The 20,447-nt window shown below is 39.0% G+C and overlaps 1 protein-coding gene across 1 annotated transcript in view; it reads right to left on the bottom strand.

Moving 5' to 3' along the window:
- The window catches only part of LOC139947215 (glutamate receptor ionotropic, kainate 2-like), a 92,074-nt gene that overhangs the window by 27,447 nt on the left and 44,180 nt on the right, over positions 1 to 20,447 (bottom strand). The window contains 1 exon segment of the mRNA XM_071945087.1: positions 14,177 to 14,329. Within this exon segment, the coding sequence (XP_071801188.1) occupies positions 14,177 to 14,329 (153 nt within the window).

Raw genomic sequence — 20,447 nt, 5'->3', positions numbered from 1 at the left:
TCCACTGGATAAACAATTCCCTAATCCTATGATTCGTTTAAAAACGTTGGCTTTATCGATACTTTATTACCGCCACAAAGGGTTTCAAATGGTATCTCACTCCAAGCGCCTCTTTGGCTTAACTTTAATGCTATTAGATCGAGTGGCTCTATCCCAGAATAAGTGTTTGGGATTGGGTGGAAAGGACGGCAAGACCACTTGACGGACTCTGAAATCGATTATTAGATTTTTTTGTTTGGATTTTTAAAAGTAACCGTCGGTTTAAGGCCCTTTGTTGCTTGCTATGGCGTGACTATTGATCAATGAGTGATGAATAAACCAACAGATAGGTGAATGATGGTGCCCTTATTCGGAACCCAAATGTACGTCATTTCATATTCCAGTGACAACAACTGGGCAGGTTCAGGACAATCTGAAAATGAAGAGTATTGTCTCTGAAACGAGCAGTTTTCAGGTACCTCGACGTTTCGAGCAGTGTAGGCATACACTCCGAAGAAGAATTGACCCGGGTACGGGGTCCCACCGGGGCATGGCCATTATTGGGTCACTATGACCCGGAATCTTTCTTTCTCTCTTTAAACAGAAATGTAGTCAAACTGACGCCGAATCCAAGTTAAAGTCTCATGTTATATCAACTTTCCATGACCGCCTGAGCCTGAAACTATAGGCCACTTGGACCTGGAAAGCTTTGTCTACTAAAAAAAAGGTTACCATGCGGCAAACTACTATGTACCATGTGCAATTTGTGCGGGTTTCCTTCTTATGTTTAAGCATTATTTTCTGCTTAAAGGCAGCGGACACTAGTGGTAATTACTCAAAATAATTATTAGCATAACACCTTACTTGGTAACGAGTAATGGGGAGAGGTTGATAGTATAAAACATTGTGATGAAAGATGGCTTTCGAGAAAGAAATAATTTTCCACGAATTTGATTTCGAGACCTCGGATTAGAATTTGAGGTCTCGAAATCAAGCACCCGAAAGCACACAACTTTCTTTCATTAATATCTCGCAACTTCGATGACCGATTGCGCTCAAATTTTCACAGGTTTGTTATTTTGTGCATATATGTTCAGATACATCAAGTGAGAAGACTGGTCTTTTACAAAGCAGCGTTATGAAACTGGGCACATGTTCGTATATACAGCGTATATCAGACACAGTTTGTTTTGTTACCATGTGACAAGTTTGTGCTCATTAACAATAATTAGTTCCCCAACATCTGCTGCCAAATTAGTGCTGTATATTTAGCTCAGTCCGGTTTTGCCGGCAGGAGATTATGCCCCGCCCCCGGAGATTCGATTATGGCAAATTGTGTACACAATTCTTCTGAAAGCGCCCTCTCCCCCCCCCCCCCCCCAAGTCCATAGAAATGAAAATGAAAGAAACAGAAAAAAACGTTTCCATGTGGGGGACCGAATCTCCTCCGACAGACAAGATTGCTTGGGACACCAGCAACAAACCGTATACGAAGTGACGTGGACAGGTTCCTATACTCTATGGGATATCTATGTATTGGTGTTATTGGCAGTTGCGAATATAGGATCGATCAGCCCCTTCAGTATTTCTTTATATCTGGAAGGGTGTGCGGCCACAGTCCATTCTCTCCCTTACCCCCAAGCACTGTCCCCCCTCACGCCCGATTACACCGGGGTCTAAGGGCCGCTCAGCCCCCATGGGGACCGTCCCCTCAACTACGGTTTTTATCATAGTACTCTCGGGCCCTCTTCATTCGCACTTTCTTCTGAGAAGATTAAAAGGCAGTGGACGCTATTGGCAATTACTCAAAATAATTACTACCATAAAACCTTCATTGATATACGAGCATTGGGCAGAGATTGATGGTATAAATCATTGTGAGGAACAGCTCCCTCTGAAGTGACGTAGATTTCGAGAAAGAAATAATTTTCCACGAATTTGATGTCGAGACCTCAGATTAAGAATTTGAGGTATCGAAATCAAACATCTGGAAGCATACAACTTCGTGTGACCATGGTGCGACAAGGTTTTTTCCTTTCGTTAATATCTCGCAATAGACGACCGATTGAGCTCAAATTTCAACAGGTTTGTTATTTTCTGCATATGTTGAGATACACCAAGTGATAATAGTCAATCACACCTCGACATTTTGCAGGCGGAGGGGGGGGGGGGGGTGGGGGTGGGGGGGGGGGGGTGGATACTAGTGTAAAGTGTGCCATGGTAACGTAAATAACATCTCCTATGAGGTCGGCAGTGCATAAGCTAACTAATGTTTACAACTGGTAGCCATGGCTGCACATATCCGGGCAGACTCATAAAAATTTAAACAATGTGATCATAATCATATAAAAACTTTGTCCTTGAAAGAATACCCCAAGTCATAAAAACCATGGAGGTAGAAATAGATGTAAAAACACAAAAAGGTAGCGCGAGAGAGTTTTTTAGCGACAGAGTCACGTCGTTTTGCGACCACGTAGTGTCACACGGTCTGCTTAGGGCCAGTTCCCTATTCAGCTTTGGCCCCAAGCCGTAGGCAAGTTCCTTTATTTAGTTTTTAGCCCCCAAGGAGAAGACTGTACAATGAATTTACCAAATTTTTCAAAGAACCTTTTCAATTGAAAACTGATCAAACAGTAACTACTAACTCAGTAATGTGCCAAGCTTGAATGACCTTTTTATTTTTTGATAACACAATTTGTAACTCTTCACTATGCAGTTGGTGTAGTCGGCCTCAATCCTTTTTTTTTTCTTTGGGGGGGGGGGGGGTACATAATTATGTGTCACACTCAATTTGTAACAAGTTGAACTTCTGTGTCCTTACTATTACCTCTGTGGCCGATCGTGGAGTGCGATTTGTACGACTACTGAACATAAACTATCAAGTGGGAAGTAATTTAGTAATGTTATGCCCGTGCCGACGCAAATTTTTAAAAAACCTCGTTGCAAATTTTGAACGAAATCTTTTTACGCTTTCGATTTTGTAAAGTTGGCCACTATACTATTAACTGTGATCATAACTGCGTTTTATACTATTTTGTCCACACTATTTTGTCCACTCTCAACAGATACATATGTATCAAGTATTTGTTTCGAACAGAATACTCTCGTCGTCTGCAGGAGAAAGCTGACTGTTGTTAGTGATACAGCTTTAAGTGTTGGTTTACCTTTTGTAGCACACAAAATACACCATGTCCACAGATTTACCTTAAACTTACACAGTTTACACAACTTCAAAAACTTCAGCATTTTCATTTTGTTTTATTACCCATATACACCGATGTGTGAAACACTGTTTTATACTCAGTACTTTCCCGAGCTCATGTGAAACCATCACAGGCATATAACTTGGGTGGGATTCGAACTTAAGACCTTTGCGATTCTAGAGCAGTGTCTTTTGGTAAAACCAAAATTAGCGTTCTTTATCCACGAAGCACATTTCAGCGCGACTCTCCCGAAACAATTGCTCTGGGATTTTCACTGTTTCCCTCAAAAACTTGACGACTACCGAAGCTTAAACTTCTACATTGTGTTATTTAATTATTACGACTCTTTGTTCACAGTGAGTAGGGATTCATGACATGACCAAAAACTTGATCTACAAAAGGTATCAAAATCCTATAAATAAATAAAGATACATATATACCATCATTATAATCTCTATTTTATTTTTATCCAAAATCCTATAAATAAATAAAGATACATATATACCATCATTATAATCTCTATTTTATTTTTATCCCCACGACCTCATCTGGGCTTGCAACTTTATTATAACGCCCATAGACACAATCCCCTAATGGCAGATCTGTTTACTCTGACCCGAATACCAGAATTCTCTCAAATTCCTTCACAATTCTCTCTTAAGTGTCAGCACTTAAAGTGGTATCATGTAAGTTTGCTCGCGATGTCTTGAGGTGGAAATGAAGAACTGATGATGCGGGAGTATAAAAAGATGTGGGAAAGCATCCCGTGAATGTTCTTAACGTGGCGTGTTGGTTTTGAAACGAGAGACGTAAAAGAAGGGACGGTTGGAAATAGAAATGCTGTCACGATAAAGTCTTGCATTCGTCTTTAAAGGTTGTATACGTGATAATTATAATCTGAAAGCTTGCTGATTTGTGAAGTTCATACATTTTTCTTTGACATATCTCCTCTGAAATGAAGTCATTTTCAAGAACAAAAATTCTGCAACCTACCTCCTCTCCCTCATACATTATATGTATTTTCTTTTTCGTTTGCTGTTTCTGTTATTGGCGGTTCGTCCGTCCGCTGTTAAAACAGTAAACTAAATTCGTGGAAAATAAAACAACCGTTCCAGAAAACTGCTATTTTATTTAATGTCAGTTCGTGAAATCTTAAAATTCAGAGAGCTTTACTATAAGTTTAAAGGGACACGTTGCCTTGGATCGGTCGAGTTGGTCTTTGAAAAGCGTATGTAACCGTTTGCTGTAAAATGCATATGGTTGGAAAGATGTTTCAATAGTAGAACACAATGATCCACACAAATATGCCTCGAAATTGCGTGGTTTTCCTTTTACACTTATGGGAGTCAAATTTTTGACTCCCATAAATGGCCGACCGTGTTAGTTCACAAAGCAAATGGAAATTCAAGCAATACCGGGGCATTTTTGTGTGGATCAATGTGTTCTATTTTTAAAACATCTTTCCAACCATGTGCATTTTATAACAAACGGTTACAAAATGCTTTTTATAGACCAACTCGCCCGATCCAAGGCCGATCCTTTTAATACCAAAGTAAACACATAATCCGACCATACAAAACATATAGCCTAAAGGACGAACACAAAAATAAACATGAATTTGTTTTGTTCAGTGACAAAAACAAAGTCATAAATTGTGCAATCTCATAAAAGTGTTTGCAAGCTTTTGTACCATGCGGTAACTGCATGCAATGATAGTGAAATGTTTTGTTGTATCAATCACGACACGCAATTTTCCCCTCGGGCCAACTTTGCAGACGCAACATGAGTAAACAATACGTGACACCATTATCACATGTTCCTTGTCCATAACAATGTAGATTTAGTCGTTTTAAAATAATTATTTTTCTGTCACCTGGAAGCAATAATATTAAAAAACAGATATAAAATGTTGGCGGTCGTTTTGAACAATCCAAGATGGCCGCCGTATTTACATTAAGTTTGATTGGAAAATGGTTTTCTGACTCAGTGTGCCCCATAGATTCCTAATACTTACAGTTTGGCGACCCCCCCCCCCCTTGAACGAAAATAAACAGCAGACCTGACTAATAACAACTTGCACATTGTTGACATTTTCTCAGCTGACATTCTTACAGACAGCCGAGGTGTTTCACCACTGCAGGTTTCCACACTAATTCGTCGAATAATTTCTCTAAATGGCAAGTTCTCCAAACATAAATTGTTTTGCTTAATTACCAATTGAACCTAAACACATTTCAATTTGTTCTCTAATGGTGATGTTAAACCAAATTGAGAACTGATCTCTTCGGGCCTGATCGTGTTTATGTTTGAGTGAAGAAAAATAAAGTCAAACATAAAACAGTATGCAAAAGAGCGCATATCACTCATCACTCATCACTCATCAAACAGTCGTCAGTTTTTACAGAGATGACCACGTGCGTCCTTCTGACATTTGGAATAAACATTTCCCGTTATTATCTTTTCAAATTCATAAAATAAAAATGACAGCTGTTTATACGTGGATGAAACAGTGACAGATGAGGCAGTGTTTTAGCAATATGATATTAATGCCAGACCATTTCTGTCTCAGAAATTGTATGGTTGGAATGGGGCATTCGTTTGTTGTAATAAAGGGAGCTTGGATGCTAAGGTGATGCATGGAGCCCCATGAGCCGACCTCATGGCTTATTAAACAAGTTTGTTTGAAGTCAGCTAAATTCCGGGTATTAAAACAAAAGTGGTGTATAGAAATGCACAAACATCGAAACATCATATATAGATTGAAACGAACATCATAATAAAAATGAAAGCTATTATACGAGAATGGTTTTCAATTATGCATGAAGATGAAAAACAAATATCTTACACTGACGTAGGCCATACGGCGTTTCAGGTGATGGATGTTTATTTTCATTTAAATGGTAGGCTAGAGAGTTTTTATGTCCACGTTATCCTGATTTATTGGCAAATTTATAAGGAAAGATAAAGGTCACAAGTGAAAGTTACAGCCGCATCTACTTGCTGAGAAAACAGCAAAAATTGTCTCAGTACGAATACGTTGAATCCATCCGCGTTCAGCAAGGTGGGAGCGGGTACCAACCCCCAATGCGGAAAATTCTCATTATTTTGGCGTCTCTCTACTTTGTGCTTTTATAGGCCTAGTCATATTTTTTTGCATGGAGAGTTTTCCAATTCATGACCCTACCTTTAAGAATGAACTAACTAGTTTAAAAAGGCTATGCCATCCAAGGTGTTTGTCAAAATTTCATCAATATGAGGTACTCACGTTTCAAAGAAAGCACCGAAGCACGTTTTAAAGACACTGGACACTATTGGTAGTTGTCAAAGACCAGTCTTCTCACTTGGTGTATCTCAACATGCATAAAATAACAAACCTGTGGAAATTTGAGCTCAGTCGGTCGTCAAAGTTGCGAAATAATAATGAAAGAAAAACCACCCTTGTCACACGAAGTTGTGTGCTTTCAGATGCTTGATTTCGATACCTCAAAATCTAACTATGAGGTCTCGAAGTTAAATTCGTGGAAAAATACTTTTCTCGAAACCTACGTTACTTCAGAGGGAGCAGTTACAGTGTTTAATACCGTCAACAGCTCCCCATTACCCATTACCAAGTAAGGTTTTATGTTGATAATTATTTTGAGTACCGCCCAATAGTGTCCACTGGCTATACTGTTTTGTCTTGGATTATGAGCTTGATTCGTATCGACCTTAAATTTCTATATATATCACAGATGAATGGTTTGTTTATTATTATAAAAAGACATCACAATCAGAACATTGAGTTGCGTCTAAAATTACAATAATTAAATTTAAAATTTCGATCGAAAATTCCAAAAGTAACAAACTTAAACAATACAAAGCAATAAGGAAAAGGATTGTTTTAAATACTTGACTGAATATTGAATACATTGTCCAAAAATGCGAAATTGGCATTATGGGTGATCAAAAGGAATGAAGGAGATTTAAAAAGCCATAAAATGTTGCAGCAATCGGAATTAAGAAGGGAGGATTTTAGGTTCCGAAAGTGATTCTGTGTATTCCTCTGGAGGATTGGGTACCGGTTTGAACTTTAAAACCAGCGAGCCAGATTTAAGCCAAATAACCTTTGCTTTTAATGATTTACCTTCAGTTTATCTTGAAGAAGATTCGTTAATAAAGATTTGAAGTGAAAGGATCAAGTGGAAGATGAAAATAATTTATGGCCTATAGAAATTAATCTCATGGGCAACTTGCCATATCGTAATGGATTTTGTGTGTGTGGATGTTTTTCGTTTTGCGAGGCATCAGGACAAAGTTGGATTAGGGGTGATATAATTGATTTGTTATTTTATTTTGACAGTTAAAACGTTAACCTTTAGGATCTATGACGTCATGTGACGTCATAGATGGTATTTGTATTGTATACATTGATAGAGACATTAAGAATACCGAGTGTTTGTTGAATCTAGCGTAGTAATCAAAACATCGATGGTAACAGACTTCATCAGAAATATTTTCTGTTCGTTCTGATTTCTTTGAGAGAGTTGAGACATAGAGGGACCATCACTCTTAGGTCACACGTGGGCTGGACGCCATTTTGGGTCCAAATTGCAGCCATCTCAATGGGTAGACCAGTCTGGCACCCTATGTTCGCTCTTGCGGTGTTTCTAAGATATAAATTAGGGTGTCGTGGCCGAGGGGATAAGAGCACTGAACTCAAGCTCTGATGCTTCTGTTCAGCAGAGTGTGGGTTCGAATCCCGGTCGTGACGCTTGTGTCCCTGAGCAAGACACTTGACTATATTTGCTTCTCTCCACCCAGGGGTAAATGGGTACCTGTGAGGGCAGATATGGTTCTTGAGATTGATTTAGCCGAGTAGCGCATATTAATGTTGCACAGGCTGCATACTCCCCACCAGGGAGCTGAGATGGTTTAAGGAGTGATTTAAGGCCCAGTTACCATGGGGTAATAACGTGAAGCGCTTTGGGACGCCCTCGGGTGTGAAAAGCGCTATATAAAAACGGGTTATTATCATTATTTTTGAATTTCCAAAAAGTACTTTCTGATTGACACATTGATTGCATTTGGAATTTCTTCATATAGTTTTGTTTTCCATAAAAAAGCCGCTGCACAGAAATAAAAGGGGAAAAACATACATAATAAAAACTAACTTAATAAATAAAAAAAATCGAGGAATCTAGATCACTGGATCACAGCGATTATATCCCCAACTTCCAGAATTACGAAACATTTCCCTCTTTGAAAGACAGAAGAAAAAGAGTTTAAAACAAAAACAAAAACAAAACAAAATCTGGCACGCGTCTACGATGTAACCCAACTCCAAAGCTGACAAGTCGGGGCGGGCGCTTGATGAGGAAGTCGCACCGCACATGCAGCGATTAACTCGGGGTGACACCCCCACGCAGCTGCCGCCGGACACGACGAGACTCCCAACATATAAATCACCAGGTCCGGCCGAGTAGATGCTTTCTGATGAATCTCAGCAGTTCCGGTTACTACGGAGCTCTGGAGGTGCCATTCGACATACTGAGATCCCGAGATAATTATGTCGGGAAGTCGACATCCTAGAAGCATTATGTCGTCTTCCTGTGATGATATATCTCGGGAAGTCGACATTCTAAAAGAAGAATTTCGTCTTCCTGTGATAATTTTTCTCGGGAAGTCGACATTCTAAAAGAAGAATGTCGTCTTCCTGTGATAATTTATCTCGGAATGTCGACATCCCAAAATCGCTGAATAATGTGGCGATAACGAACTTTTATCATTTTGAACTGAATGCTTGATTTATTATCTAGAGGTAAATGCTTGAGGCCGGTAAGAACATCGTGCACGTACACCATGTAGTTTTTGTTGGAAACCGTTTGCTAACATCCATTTATGTTACCCTTTGAAATGAAATCAGAAAATTTATAAGTTTGCTTGTTGCATAAAATTAAATTGAAGATGATGCCTAATGACGTCAGCATCAACAGGAAGTTTCAACAACTGTGTCCTCTCCTGCTTTCAAAAACACCAACATGATTTACATACGACGTGCTGTACACAGACTACGTTTGTACAGCTTTCATGAAGATACTAGCTTCTTGTTAATTGATTGTTAATTACTCGTTAATTTAAATCACGTTGTGAACCAAATTTGTACAGATCTGTATGAGTTAATACAATCTACTTCCATGGCATGTAAAATTTCAAAGATTAAAAGCTTAACAGTCTTGATTGGTTTCATCTAACTTTGGGTGCACCTTTATCAAGACATAAAGGTTTGGCTGCAGGGGACTTTGTGATGAACTCGGAATCCCGTCTTTCAGAGATGTCACATCTTTGCCAATTCCGTATATTATCCGAGTTGTTATATCTTGCATTCCGTGTTTTCGCGTAGAGTTTCTTTGAAATACGTGTTTCCGCAATTGTGTATCTTTGAATTCTATGTTCGTACTTTAAGAATGTCGTCATCCCGAGATAAATTATCACGGAAAGACGACATCCTACTTTTAGGATGTCAACATCCCGAGATGAATTATCACAACAAGACGACATCCTACTTTTAGGCTGTCGACATCGCGAGTTTAATGATCACAGGAAGACGACATACCACTTTCAGGATGTCGACATCCAGACCTAATTATCTCGGTTTGTCGACTTATTTGCGTTTATGATGTCGTCATCCGGAGATAATTTTGTCAGGATCTTAACATGTCGGATGGCACCTCAAGAGCTCCGTAGTATACGTCCGAAATGTTGTCTAATAACTTAAATCTTTACGACAGTAGAGCAGTAGAGTGATCAGTTGTGATTTCAGTTTTAAAAGGCCAGTGGTCACTCAGTCAGGCGCAAGGTAAGAGCGATGCCTCTCGAGAGACGAATATTTTTTTTCTAAGTGTAACCGTGTTCTGTACCTGTATCGTATTTCCTGAGTGGGGGATTTTGCAATCACCAGACGAAAGGTTTAGACAGTGCAATTACACACATTCTATGATTGATATAGCGTAAAGTACCATGACGTATCAACATTGAAATAAGAACAGCCGCACTTTGAACAATTTGAACTCAGTTTTAAGGGGAAATGTCTACAATATTATTTCCTTATATTCCCTCCCCCCCCCAAAAAAAAAAACCACACCATAATACCATTAGACCCAATATTGAATAAATCCGATATACACAAACCACACAAAGCCTCTGCCGAACTTCATTGATTTCAAATGAAAGTTGCCAATGGAAGTTCAAGGTACGAATAAATAAATGAACAGTAAAAAAAAAACAGCAACTTTGGGAGGGGAACGTGCCGGGCTCAACAAGGGATCCGAATTTTACATATCTGTTAATTAACATAAAATGTTTGCTAAAAAAAAGTACTTTGCTACATTGGACCCAGTGGAAATAAGTATGCATAACGACACTTGCCTGGCAATGGAATGCAGCTAAGCAGGACATGTTCGGTTCGTAGCCAGTTAAAATATGAAACTGGTGCCTTGGTAAAAAGACTTCCAATCCATCACCAGTGATTCTGAATGATCTTTAAGATCTTAAGATTGACTGCCGGAAACGATAGCGTTCTCAATGTACTTCTTACCATAGAGAAATGACCCATTAAAGTTCGCCTTGAATGAAGAGAAAGATGACTCTAGACAGAGATTGGCATCGGCTGTGATGGGGATCTGGTGTTTTTATAGTCGTATGTACAAGAAATCATCAAAGCTTGACAGATTAATGGGAGATGTGACATTTGTCTTGATTATTGGAGCTATTGCCACTTCAGCCTCGTGAAACCAATTTACTTGACCTGTATGAACGGTTGACCTGCATGATTAAGGGAGGCAAACTGGGGCCACGGGTACAAAACACTCTCCTCTCGGCAGTATGATATGTCGAGTAAAACTTCTCAATGTTTTTCCTATTTGACTGTTCAGCAGTGACGTAGCTGGAGGGTGGGTGGGGCATGGATGAGGCACAGGGTTTAGGCAGACTGGGGCAGGTAATGGGCCACGGGTATGGAGCAGGGGTAGGGTAGAGAATAGGGCACACATGGTCGAGCAAGGGATGGGGCAAAGGGTTTAGGCAGGGTTGGCTAGGGGATATGGTATATGGTGCATGAAGGCAGGCTGGGGCAGGGGATGGTGAACAGGGATATGAGCTGGTCTTGGCAAAGGTTTGGGCACATGGGGGAGCCTGGGTGGGGCAGGGGATGAGCTAAACAGTATAACTTAATACAGTTTACTTTTAAAGGTACATTGTTAACTTAAAAAAGTAAATTATTTGGATGGTTTGCTTTAGTGACTTGGTATATACGACGCTTCCGTCTTGATTGCTTATGTTGTCAAAACAAAATGGCTGCCATGACATGCCTAACAATATAAGCACTAACATTGTTTTTGTCGGCACACACCTCTACCCTAAAACACCATTGATTTCCTATCTCAAAATCAATAATCCGTTTAAATCAGTCCACTTGTAACAATTGTAAATAATGATTTAGGCGGTCTGTGTGCGACTCATGTAATTAAAGTCCATTTGATGTGGTCTAAGTCTTGAACAGAAGGGGTGGTGCTCTGGATTAGCACGTTTCAAAACGTGTACGTGACCCAGTGCCCAACTGACTGGCTGAACAGGTCCAGCTACAATATCGACCGTTGCAACTGTCTAAATTCCCCCACCATCCCACTCGTCGCACCATAGTAGCGAGTATACACATCTTCGTGCCTACATTTCCACATTCGATTTAGCTATCTATAAGCAAAAGATGAGTTAAATGGAAAGATCTGGACTAAATGCACATCAGGAAAACACACATAGTTTCATGTTGGGTATAATGCGATCGTTTGGACCGGGGGCACGTTGCTGTGTTTGAGGAATTGAGCGCGAAAACAACTCGGCACAACTGGCACTCTACACGGCACAAAAAAACACCGAGTTGTTAACACGTCAATCAAAACTCTACAGATCTTGATTAAATCTATCGGGGGTGTTGCGAGATTTACTCTACAAGTGATATTTCAATTTTATTGAAAATGTGCCCTTTCAAGATAAAGTTTAATTGTATCAGAGTTTTAAAGGAACACGTTGCCTTGAATTGGTTGAATTTACCTCATCGACTAACACGGTCGGCCAATTGCGATATAATGAAAGACTAGAACACCATTGACACACGAAGTTGTGTGATTTCAGATTACCAAGTAAGGTTTTGTGCTAACAATTATTTTGAGTAATTACAAATACTGTCCAGTGGCTTTACACTGTGACGCTAATATGTTTAACAGTGACGGCAAAACCAACACTCTATTACCAGGCTACGCACGGCTGACTTTTTGTTACAGATTCCTCGAGTACATAAATTCAAAGCTAATGCAGAAACCAGCCTGCGGATTTGAAGCAAATGACCCGATTCCAATTGCAGGTCAATCCCTATGGATTATATAGAACTAGTTATTTAGTCAGTTGTATAGTCTAATAAATAAAACCAGGGTGTAGCAAGCAGTGGTTGATTCTCATGATGTCCTATGTCATTGGTCACAGATGGGCGCGTGTGTCTGACATCAATAGGTAACTAGCAACATAGGGGCATATTAGACATGACACCTGTAAAGCACCATAAAGCTGGCTAGCATTGATATTGCCGAAAACTGATGTGGCAAACAAATGAAAACTAGGGACTCACGTTTGGCAAATTAACTCAAACTTTCTGCTCAGGCTTGGTTAAAGTAGATTGGAAATAGGTATGTGCCTGAATAGCCAGGACTTATCAGGTCAGAACATCCTCGCAATACTTAAAGGCCACGAGAGGACGATGTGCTGGTCAATGGCCGAACTAAGCTGCTTGACTAACTGTCTGAATCGACAAGCAATTCAAGCAATCCAAACTAGCCTCACAGTGCGTGACGTCACGGATCAGCATTCTTGGTCAGTTTCATTGATGCAGTATTTGGAAATATATTACACGTTGGGTTTTCTGCGCTTATTTATCACAATCGCTGCAGTTAAAGTCACCTGGAAGTGGTATTTTTTCAAAATAAAGCTTTTGTTACTAATATATGTGTTTTGATAAGTGGAATGTGAATAAACAGTTAACTAAGGTTTTAAAAAATCAGTTCTTATGTTATTTACAAATTTAAGAGTAGACCCCGACCCGAGAGGGCGCTGTTCGTGACGTCAATCAAGGCAGACTTTGCCTGTAATGCGTAGAGTAAACACAATTGCAAAGTACATGTACGGACCAAGTCGTGAGTTTGTACGTTTCAAAAAAATGCCGACCAGGTGTATTGCTGCTGAATGCAGAAAAACACTTTTTGAAATGTACCAACTCACGACTTGGACGTACATGTACTTTGCACGTGTGTTTACTATACGCATTGCAGGCAAAGTCTACTTTGATTGACGTCACAAAAGGGGTAGGCGGAGTCAGCCCCCCAAACAACTTTATATATTTTTTAAACATATAAATCGTGACAAACACTTACTAAGAATATTGTTTTATTTTTTGTAAGCATATACTCTTATGTTTGAAAGGAAAAAAAATTCTATTTCCAGGTGACTTTAAAGCTATCTAACCCGTCAGCCATTTAGGTGACGTCACTGAGCAACTTTGCAATCACTAAACAATTTGGCGTCAATCAGAGTGTATTAATTTTGTAAGTTTGATTAATATTTCTTTTTTTTTTACGATCGTTACAAATTAAGAGTTGAATCCTTGTAGCGTCTTAAACTATCGATGTCATCAGATTGATTCCTAAATATGTGTAGGTGCACAGCCACAACCATTGATGCACTTTTGGTCACAAAGACACCAAACGAGCAAGAGATAAGTATTGGGCAACTCTTTGCGGATAATTGCGCAACTCTTTTTATTTGTCTTTGACAAAGCGATTATTAATTGATATTATAATAGCAGTGGTTTCCAAAGAGTTGTTCATACAATTTTCCAAACAAATGTGTACACATTGTTGTGGCTGGACACTTATCTATGCTTCTTTGATGAAGTCAAGGTCTACGTCACTTACCTGTTTTTGTAGCTTCGAAACTGTCGTTTCGCGCCACGTATCGAGTATCCGGTACGAGGCGACTGCCGTTGGAGTACGGCGGTGAGTTTAGCCTGTCGATGGCGAACCTGAAAGCCCTCTCGGCGTTGCTCATCTGAGAATGAAATATTCCACCTGTTGATCGAAAAAACAAATAAAAGAAAAATCAATTAAAAGTACGATTCATTTTGATATAATCGGACTATAGCGCCCTCTACGGATGTTAAACGAAGGATTTGTGTTCGTTTTTCATACAAGATGGCGGTATGGTGACGTCACTGCACAGGTCCTACACCTGCTGCACCAACATTTGGAGTGCAACTATCAAATTGAGCTATTACAAAATGCATGCAATTGTGTAAAACAGATTGAATGCTGGGAGGGGTCGGGGTATAGGGTGGGGTGGCGGGGTCCTCGATGCTTCATTATTTCTCTTTGCTAGACGATACTTTAAGGTCATCGAAACTGACGTTGCATCACAGCAATACAAATAATCGTATGTCGGAAGTCAACAGTTTCGTAATCGAGTAATTTGTAAGTCCAGTGCTCGACTATTATTAACTACCGGCACAAATAAATTAATTACCCTATGGAGAAACAGGGCCCGTGTCGTCGTTATTATTTGCATAATTACTTTACCTTTTGTTGTATATTATATGCCAAGGACTTACACTAAATTAAAAAAATTACATGTAAAGGTCTTTCATTCAGAGTATATTTTGACGGACAACCTATGACATGTACACATGTCATGGTGATTAGAGCGACTATGTTAATAATGTATGCGTTGTCTGTGCCACACCGGGGAATTTCTCTTTTAACCTTTGCTGCAAGGCACACAAATCCACATGGGAAACTTTAGATATAATGACTTCAATTTCCGACTGTATGTTAGAGCATCCTTTCTCTATGGTTAGAGCAAGATCAATTATTGAGTTTACGGTAACTCGACATTTCCAGGGCAGCTTTCATGACAACAAGAGAAGAAAAGGGAAATGTGGACTTGGTTTAGAATTAGAATTATCAATCTCAATCAATCGAGGGGGAAGGGGATGTATAATGGAAACAGGCCCCTCGGGTGTCTCGATCCATCTACTGAAGTAGACTATGGTGTCCTGTCAAACTAAGACAACGCTGACGTTGACCTTTATCACGCTGTCACCATCTTGGTCATGTTCCCTATTTCCAATAACCGTAGTGAATGCTATAACATCCATTGCGCCAACATGGCACTGACTATTATTTCGTCCAGCCTCAGTTTGGTTACAATGAGTTGGAGTGGAGTAAAATGAAGATGACCACACCGTGATATATATCTATAGCCTCATCTGTCATTTATCCGTATAAGAAGACGAAGAAAACAATGCCAGACAGGAGAGTGTGATGTACGGAAGGTTTTTTTTTTTCACACCTAGGTGACACAACATAATTTATTCAAAATGGCTGAACAATATATTTGTGTTAGTGTATATGTTGGTGCATGTACAATGGTTACCAATAAGCGAGCCGTCTGTTCGTAAACCTTTGATATTTGCATACCATCATAAGGGATATCTTTGTGTACACTACCTGGTTTTCTAGTCTGGTACCCTGTTTGTGCGCATACATTTTGTTTATTTTATTTAAGTGTTGGGTTGCTTGTTTTTTTGGTATATTTTATTGTTTTATTTTATTTTTTTAGGTGGGGGGATTGGAAAGGAACCATTGCTTCTGTTTTCTAATTGCAAATTGTCGCACAGCTATTACGCGTGACTGTTTGTTGTTTTTGTTATTTAATTTCCACTCAGATAATCATTCACACAGAAAATTAATACAAAATGGCCAATACAGTAAATACAATCATAAAATTAAGTACCATAGAAATGAATAACTTATGAATGGTGGTGAAATCCAGAGAAGGACTGGCCTTCTGTTAAAGGAACACGTTGCCTTGGATCGGACGAGTTGGTCTATAAAAAGCATTTGTAACCGTTTGTTATAAAATATATATGGTCAGAAAGATGTTTTAAAAGTAGAATACTATGATCCACACAAATTTGCCGCGAAATTGCGTGGTTTTCCTTTTACTTTGCGAACTAACACGGTCGGCCATTTATGGGGGTCAAAAATTTGACTCCCATAAATGGCGGACCGTGTTATCCGACGATGTAAAAGGAAAACCGTGCAATTTTGAGGCATGTTTGTGTGGATCATTGTATTCTACTTTTACAACATCTTTCTACCCATATGATTTTGATAACAAACGGTTACAAACGCTTTTTCAAAGACCAAGTCGACCGATCCAAGGCAACGTGTTCCTTTAATGGAGCATCCGAAATTCCTTTGCGCATCTCCAACACGCATACATCATACATTAAATTTTCAAAATGGCGCGACCAGAGTTGTTGTGATGATGACGTCAGGTGAATTGGGTCAATCATTTCGACAGACACAACATGAAAATTCATCAAAGTTCTTGTCGTCATGTTTTGGTGAAAACAACGTTTCTTGGTTTTGGTTTTTATCAGGGTTCATGTTTATCATGCAGGGATTGTTTCGATTTTAACAGATGGTGATTCGTGGGGGCATGAAATGCTATTTCGTGGAATTCGGAAGCAATTGCATGCAGACGTAATTAGTCCTCTTGGGGGATTGGTACTACAAATAAGATTTCACTGTCATTTTAGGCTGAAAACAATAATGTTTTGGGTACCGATCTTCCTCTTTGTCTTTAAAGGCACTATGGAATCTGTAGGTCACTGTCAAAGACCAGTATTCTCACTTGGTGTATCCCAACATAATATTTATAGAAAACATATAAATGAAAATTTAAACTGGAGAACAGTGAACAAAAAACCCTTGTTGCTCAAATTTGTGTGCTTTCAGATGCCTAAAATTTGCTTCAGGCGTGAAGTTTTTTAATATTTGAGTGAGTAAGTACCTCTTTCTCAAAAACTACGTTACTTCAGAGGGAGTCGTTTCTCACAATGTTTTGTACTATCAACCTCTCCCAATTACTCGGGACCAAGTAAGTTTTTATGCTAAAGATTATTTTGAGTAATTACCAATAGTGTCCAGTGCCTTTAATGCGAAGTTATCCATTACCTCACGGGAACTGTTTTTTTTATCAAATTCATCCAGACTATTGAAGTCATTCAATTACAAAGTGTACTATTTTTATGAGTACTCCTAAATTAGAATTTACCCCATAAATAATCCCAGTGGATAGATTCCTATTTTAACTATAGTTTCGAGATCCGGAATCCGGGTCAATTCTGACCCGGAAGTTGTTTGAACAGCTGACATAAAAAACCTCCAAACAATCTCAAATCATTCTCAAACGGTTCATACAAGATGTGAACAATGAAATGTATAAATCACGTTAACAAGACTCACGTGATTGGCTTTTCATCCCAAGGCGAGGGGGTCAGAGTAATACGGGTGTTTTGATTGGCTAACAATTTCTGACGCAATCTGATTTTGGCGGCCAATTTCCAAGACACCTGTACCCAGGGGATGGCAATCATTCAACGGTACCTTTATAGCGCGCTGGGACAGCTGTCTGTCCTGTTGGTTTGAATAACGCCTGGTGTAGCAGACTATACGCTTTGCGTTTTACATGTGCACTGCATACACACTGGCTTGAGCGTTATTCCGCTCAGAACTCCTGTTGTGTCACAGGTGGATATTCTGTTCTGCTAAATATGTATTTCAAACTAACGTATTTAAAATTCTCAACTATTGAGCAACCACACATTGAGGGACATGTAGTCTATCATCAACAACAATACCAATATCAATCTTTTTTATCTATCATTAACTAATTTTAGAGCTTCTGGCTCACGAAGGAGTTACCATTCGGTCATGTTTTTTATTTATTTAATATAGTTATGTTTCCTATTCAGACTGAACGATATTATTTTATAACAAAAAATAAATGCATAAATTATTTATCAAGGATTACGGGAAAAAATCCACAACGGCCAACGTTTGTGATCGACCACTCTAACGAAGCAAGTCAAGTCAGACAAAAAGCTCCATCCACGCCCGTTCCGTCTAATCGAAATTCCGTTTGATCAAAATGACCCCTAAACATGCCCGAATTACATCCTGCTGGCGTCCTCAGAGTTTCCTCGATGAAAACCAGTGAAGATGTTCGTCTCGAGTTGGCAACTTGCTGAATCAATTGAAAGTCCTCTAAATTTGTTTGTCATAGTCAGTTTTTTTAAGAGCGATGTTGTGAGTGTCTTGCTAGGGAACGAGAGTGGAGTTCCGTTTTCATTCACAGATTTTATATAGGCCATATGTTTTTCTTGGACAAGCTCTGCTGGCTAAACTAAAATATAGTTTCCGCTCGCATTTCACTTTACATGAGCCCCTTTTCAGAGATCTTTTTATGTCAGTGTATATTTTACAATTACTATATAATAGTGTTTTAAAAGATAATCTGATATTGTTTGCGTATGTAGTTATGTACAAACAATTTTTGTTTCCGAATTACTATACTATGCTACAAAGGCATTTATAAAGCGCTCTTACAAAAAATGTATCACAGTGCTTTACACAGAAAGAAAGAAAAACCAAGATAAACATACAACAAAATTAAGAGTCATATAAATAGGTTTTGAGAGCTTTGTGGCAAACACATTTTCTAAATCATTGAAACTATTGTTTTAGTGTTATTTTAGTGTTTTCTCAGCTTAGGCTGTTTCCAATTTAAAAAGCTGCCCAGAGGCGAAAGCGGAGCCTAATTGGCGGCTAGAGCTAAGACTACGACTGTTGCCAAGGGCGTTGCTAAGGACATCCTATACCTCAACGCACGATGACGCGGAAATCTAGCCGTATCCGTAGCTGTATAGCCGCCATTTTGGATACAGCTTAGTAAGGTTTTTGAAAAAGTCCTACAATAACGTTGGTTTAAAACGGTCGTCAGGATATAAGATACTGAGGAACTATCTTCACAAAAACCACCTCCAAGATAGAAGCCATTGCACTTTATATATTTGCCACTAGTTAATACTGTAACTAATCATTACAGTCGTTTCATTAAAAATGGTTCGGAACCATCACTTCTCAACAAAGCTATTTCAACCATGGATGCCCGCAAGTTTACAATCTTTTTTTTTAGTAACCATAAAATTTAACATACTAAACCATAAAACATTTTTATTTCAAAGTACATTGTCTAGTACAAAATGAACTTTCTATATTTTTTTTTATAACTAGGTCAAGTTATACTTCATAATTTACTGTGTGTCACTAAATGTTTTTTTTTTAATTAGCTTGGTATGTTCAGCAGTTTGTTGTTTAGATGAGTAGCTTTCAAATTGAATTCAATATTTCTTCTGAGGGGGGGGGGGTCCCATGGGAGAGGTTTGCTACGAATGTTAATGTGAACACTCACTTTACACAATCCACTGACATGTATATGCAATTCTTGCCACATCACAAACTCCTTCCATATAAATCTCATAATGTTCTTACACAGGCCTACACTTTTTAGGTCAGGTTTGAAGGATGTTGCTAACGTAACGACATTGCAATGAACACACTAACATGTCGACCTGCACACAAACCCTAAAGAGATTATCCCAAACTAAGTTCCTAATCTATTAAAACCACACTGTCCTTGATTTGGATGTTACTTTACGCTCCTAGCTAGCATGCACGTTTTAGTGGAATTGATGTTGTGTGCTGATGTGCTTGTCTTTAGATTTAAAGGCACTGGACACTATTGGTAATAATGGCTCAAAATAATTGTTAGTATAAAAACTTGCTTGGTAGCGATCAATGGAGAGCTGTTGATAGTATAAACATTGTGAGAAACGCCTCCCTCTAAAGTAACGTAGTTTTCGAGGGAGTTATACTTCCACTACAATATTTGAATTTGATTTCGTGAAACCTTAGAATTAGATTTTGAGGTCTCGAAATCAAGCATATGAAAGCACACAACTTCGTGTGACAAGGGTGTTTTTTTCTTTCATTATTATCTCGCAACTTCGACGACAAATTGAGCTCAAATTTTCACAGGTTTGTTATTTTATGCATACGTTGAGATACACCAAGTGAGAAGACTAGTTCTTGACAATATTACTAACGTAGTCCAGTATCTTTAAGCCGACGTTTACGCAGTCATCGAGGGCGACTAAATCCTTTAGTTTCCGCCCAAGCTTCCCAATATTAGGAATATCTATGATTTAGTTTCACCTCGTATCAATTCCAATCTCAGAAATGGACGTTGACGGATGACGCCCCGAAGCTGTTTTCTTTTCCA

This window comes from Asterias amurensis, chromosome 14 (assembly GCF_032118995.1).
Source record: "Asterias amurensis chromosome 14, ASM3211899v1".
Taxonomy (NCBI): domain Eukaryota; kingdom Metazoa; phylum Echinodermata; class Asteroidea; order Forcipulatida; family Asteriidae; genus Asterias; species Asterias amurensis.
The sequence above is the reverse complement of the archived record's forward strand: the minus strand, read 5'-3'. Positions and strand labels throughout refer to the sequence as shown.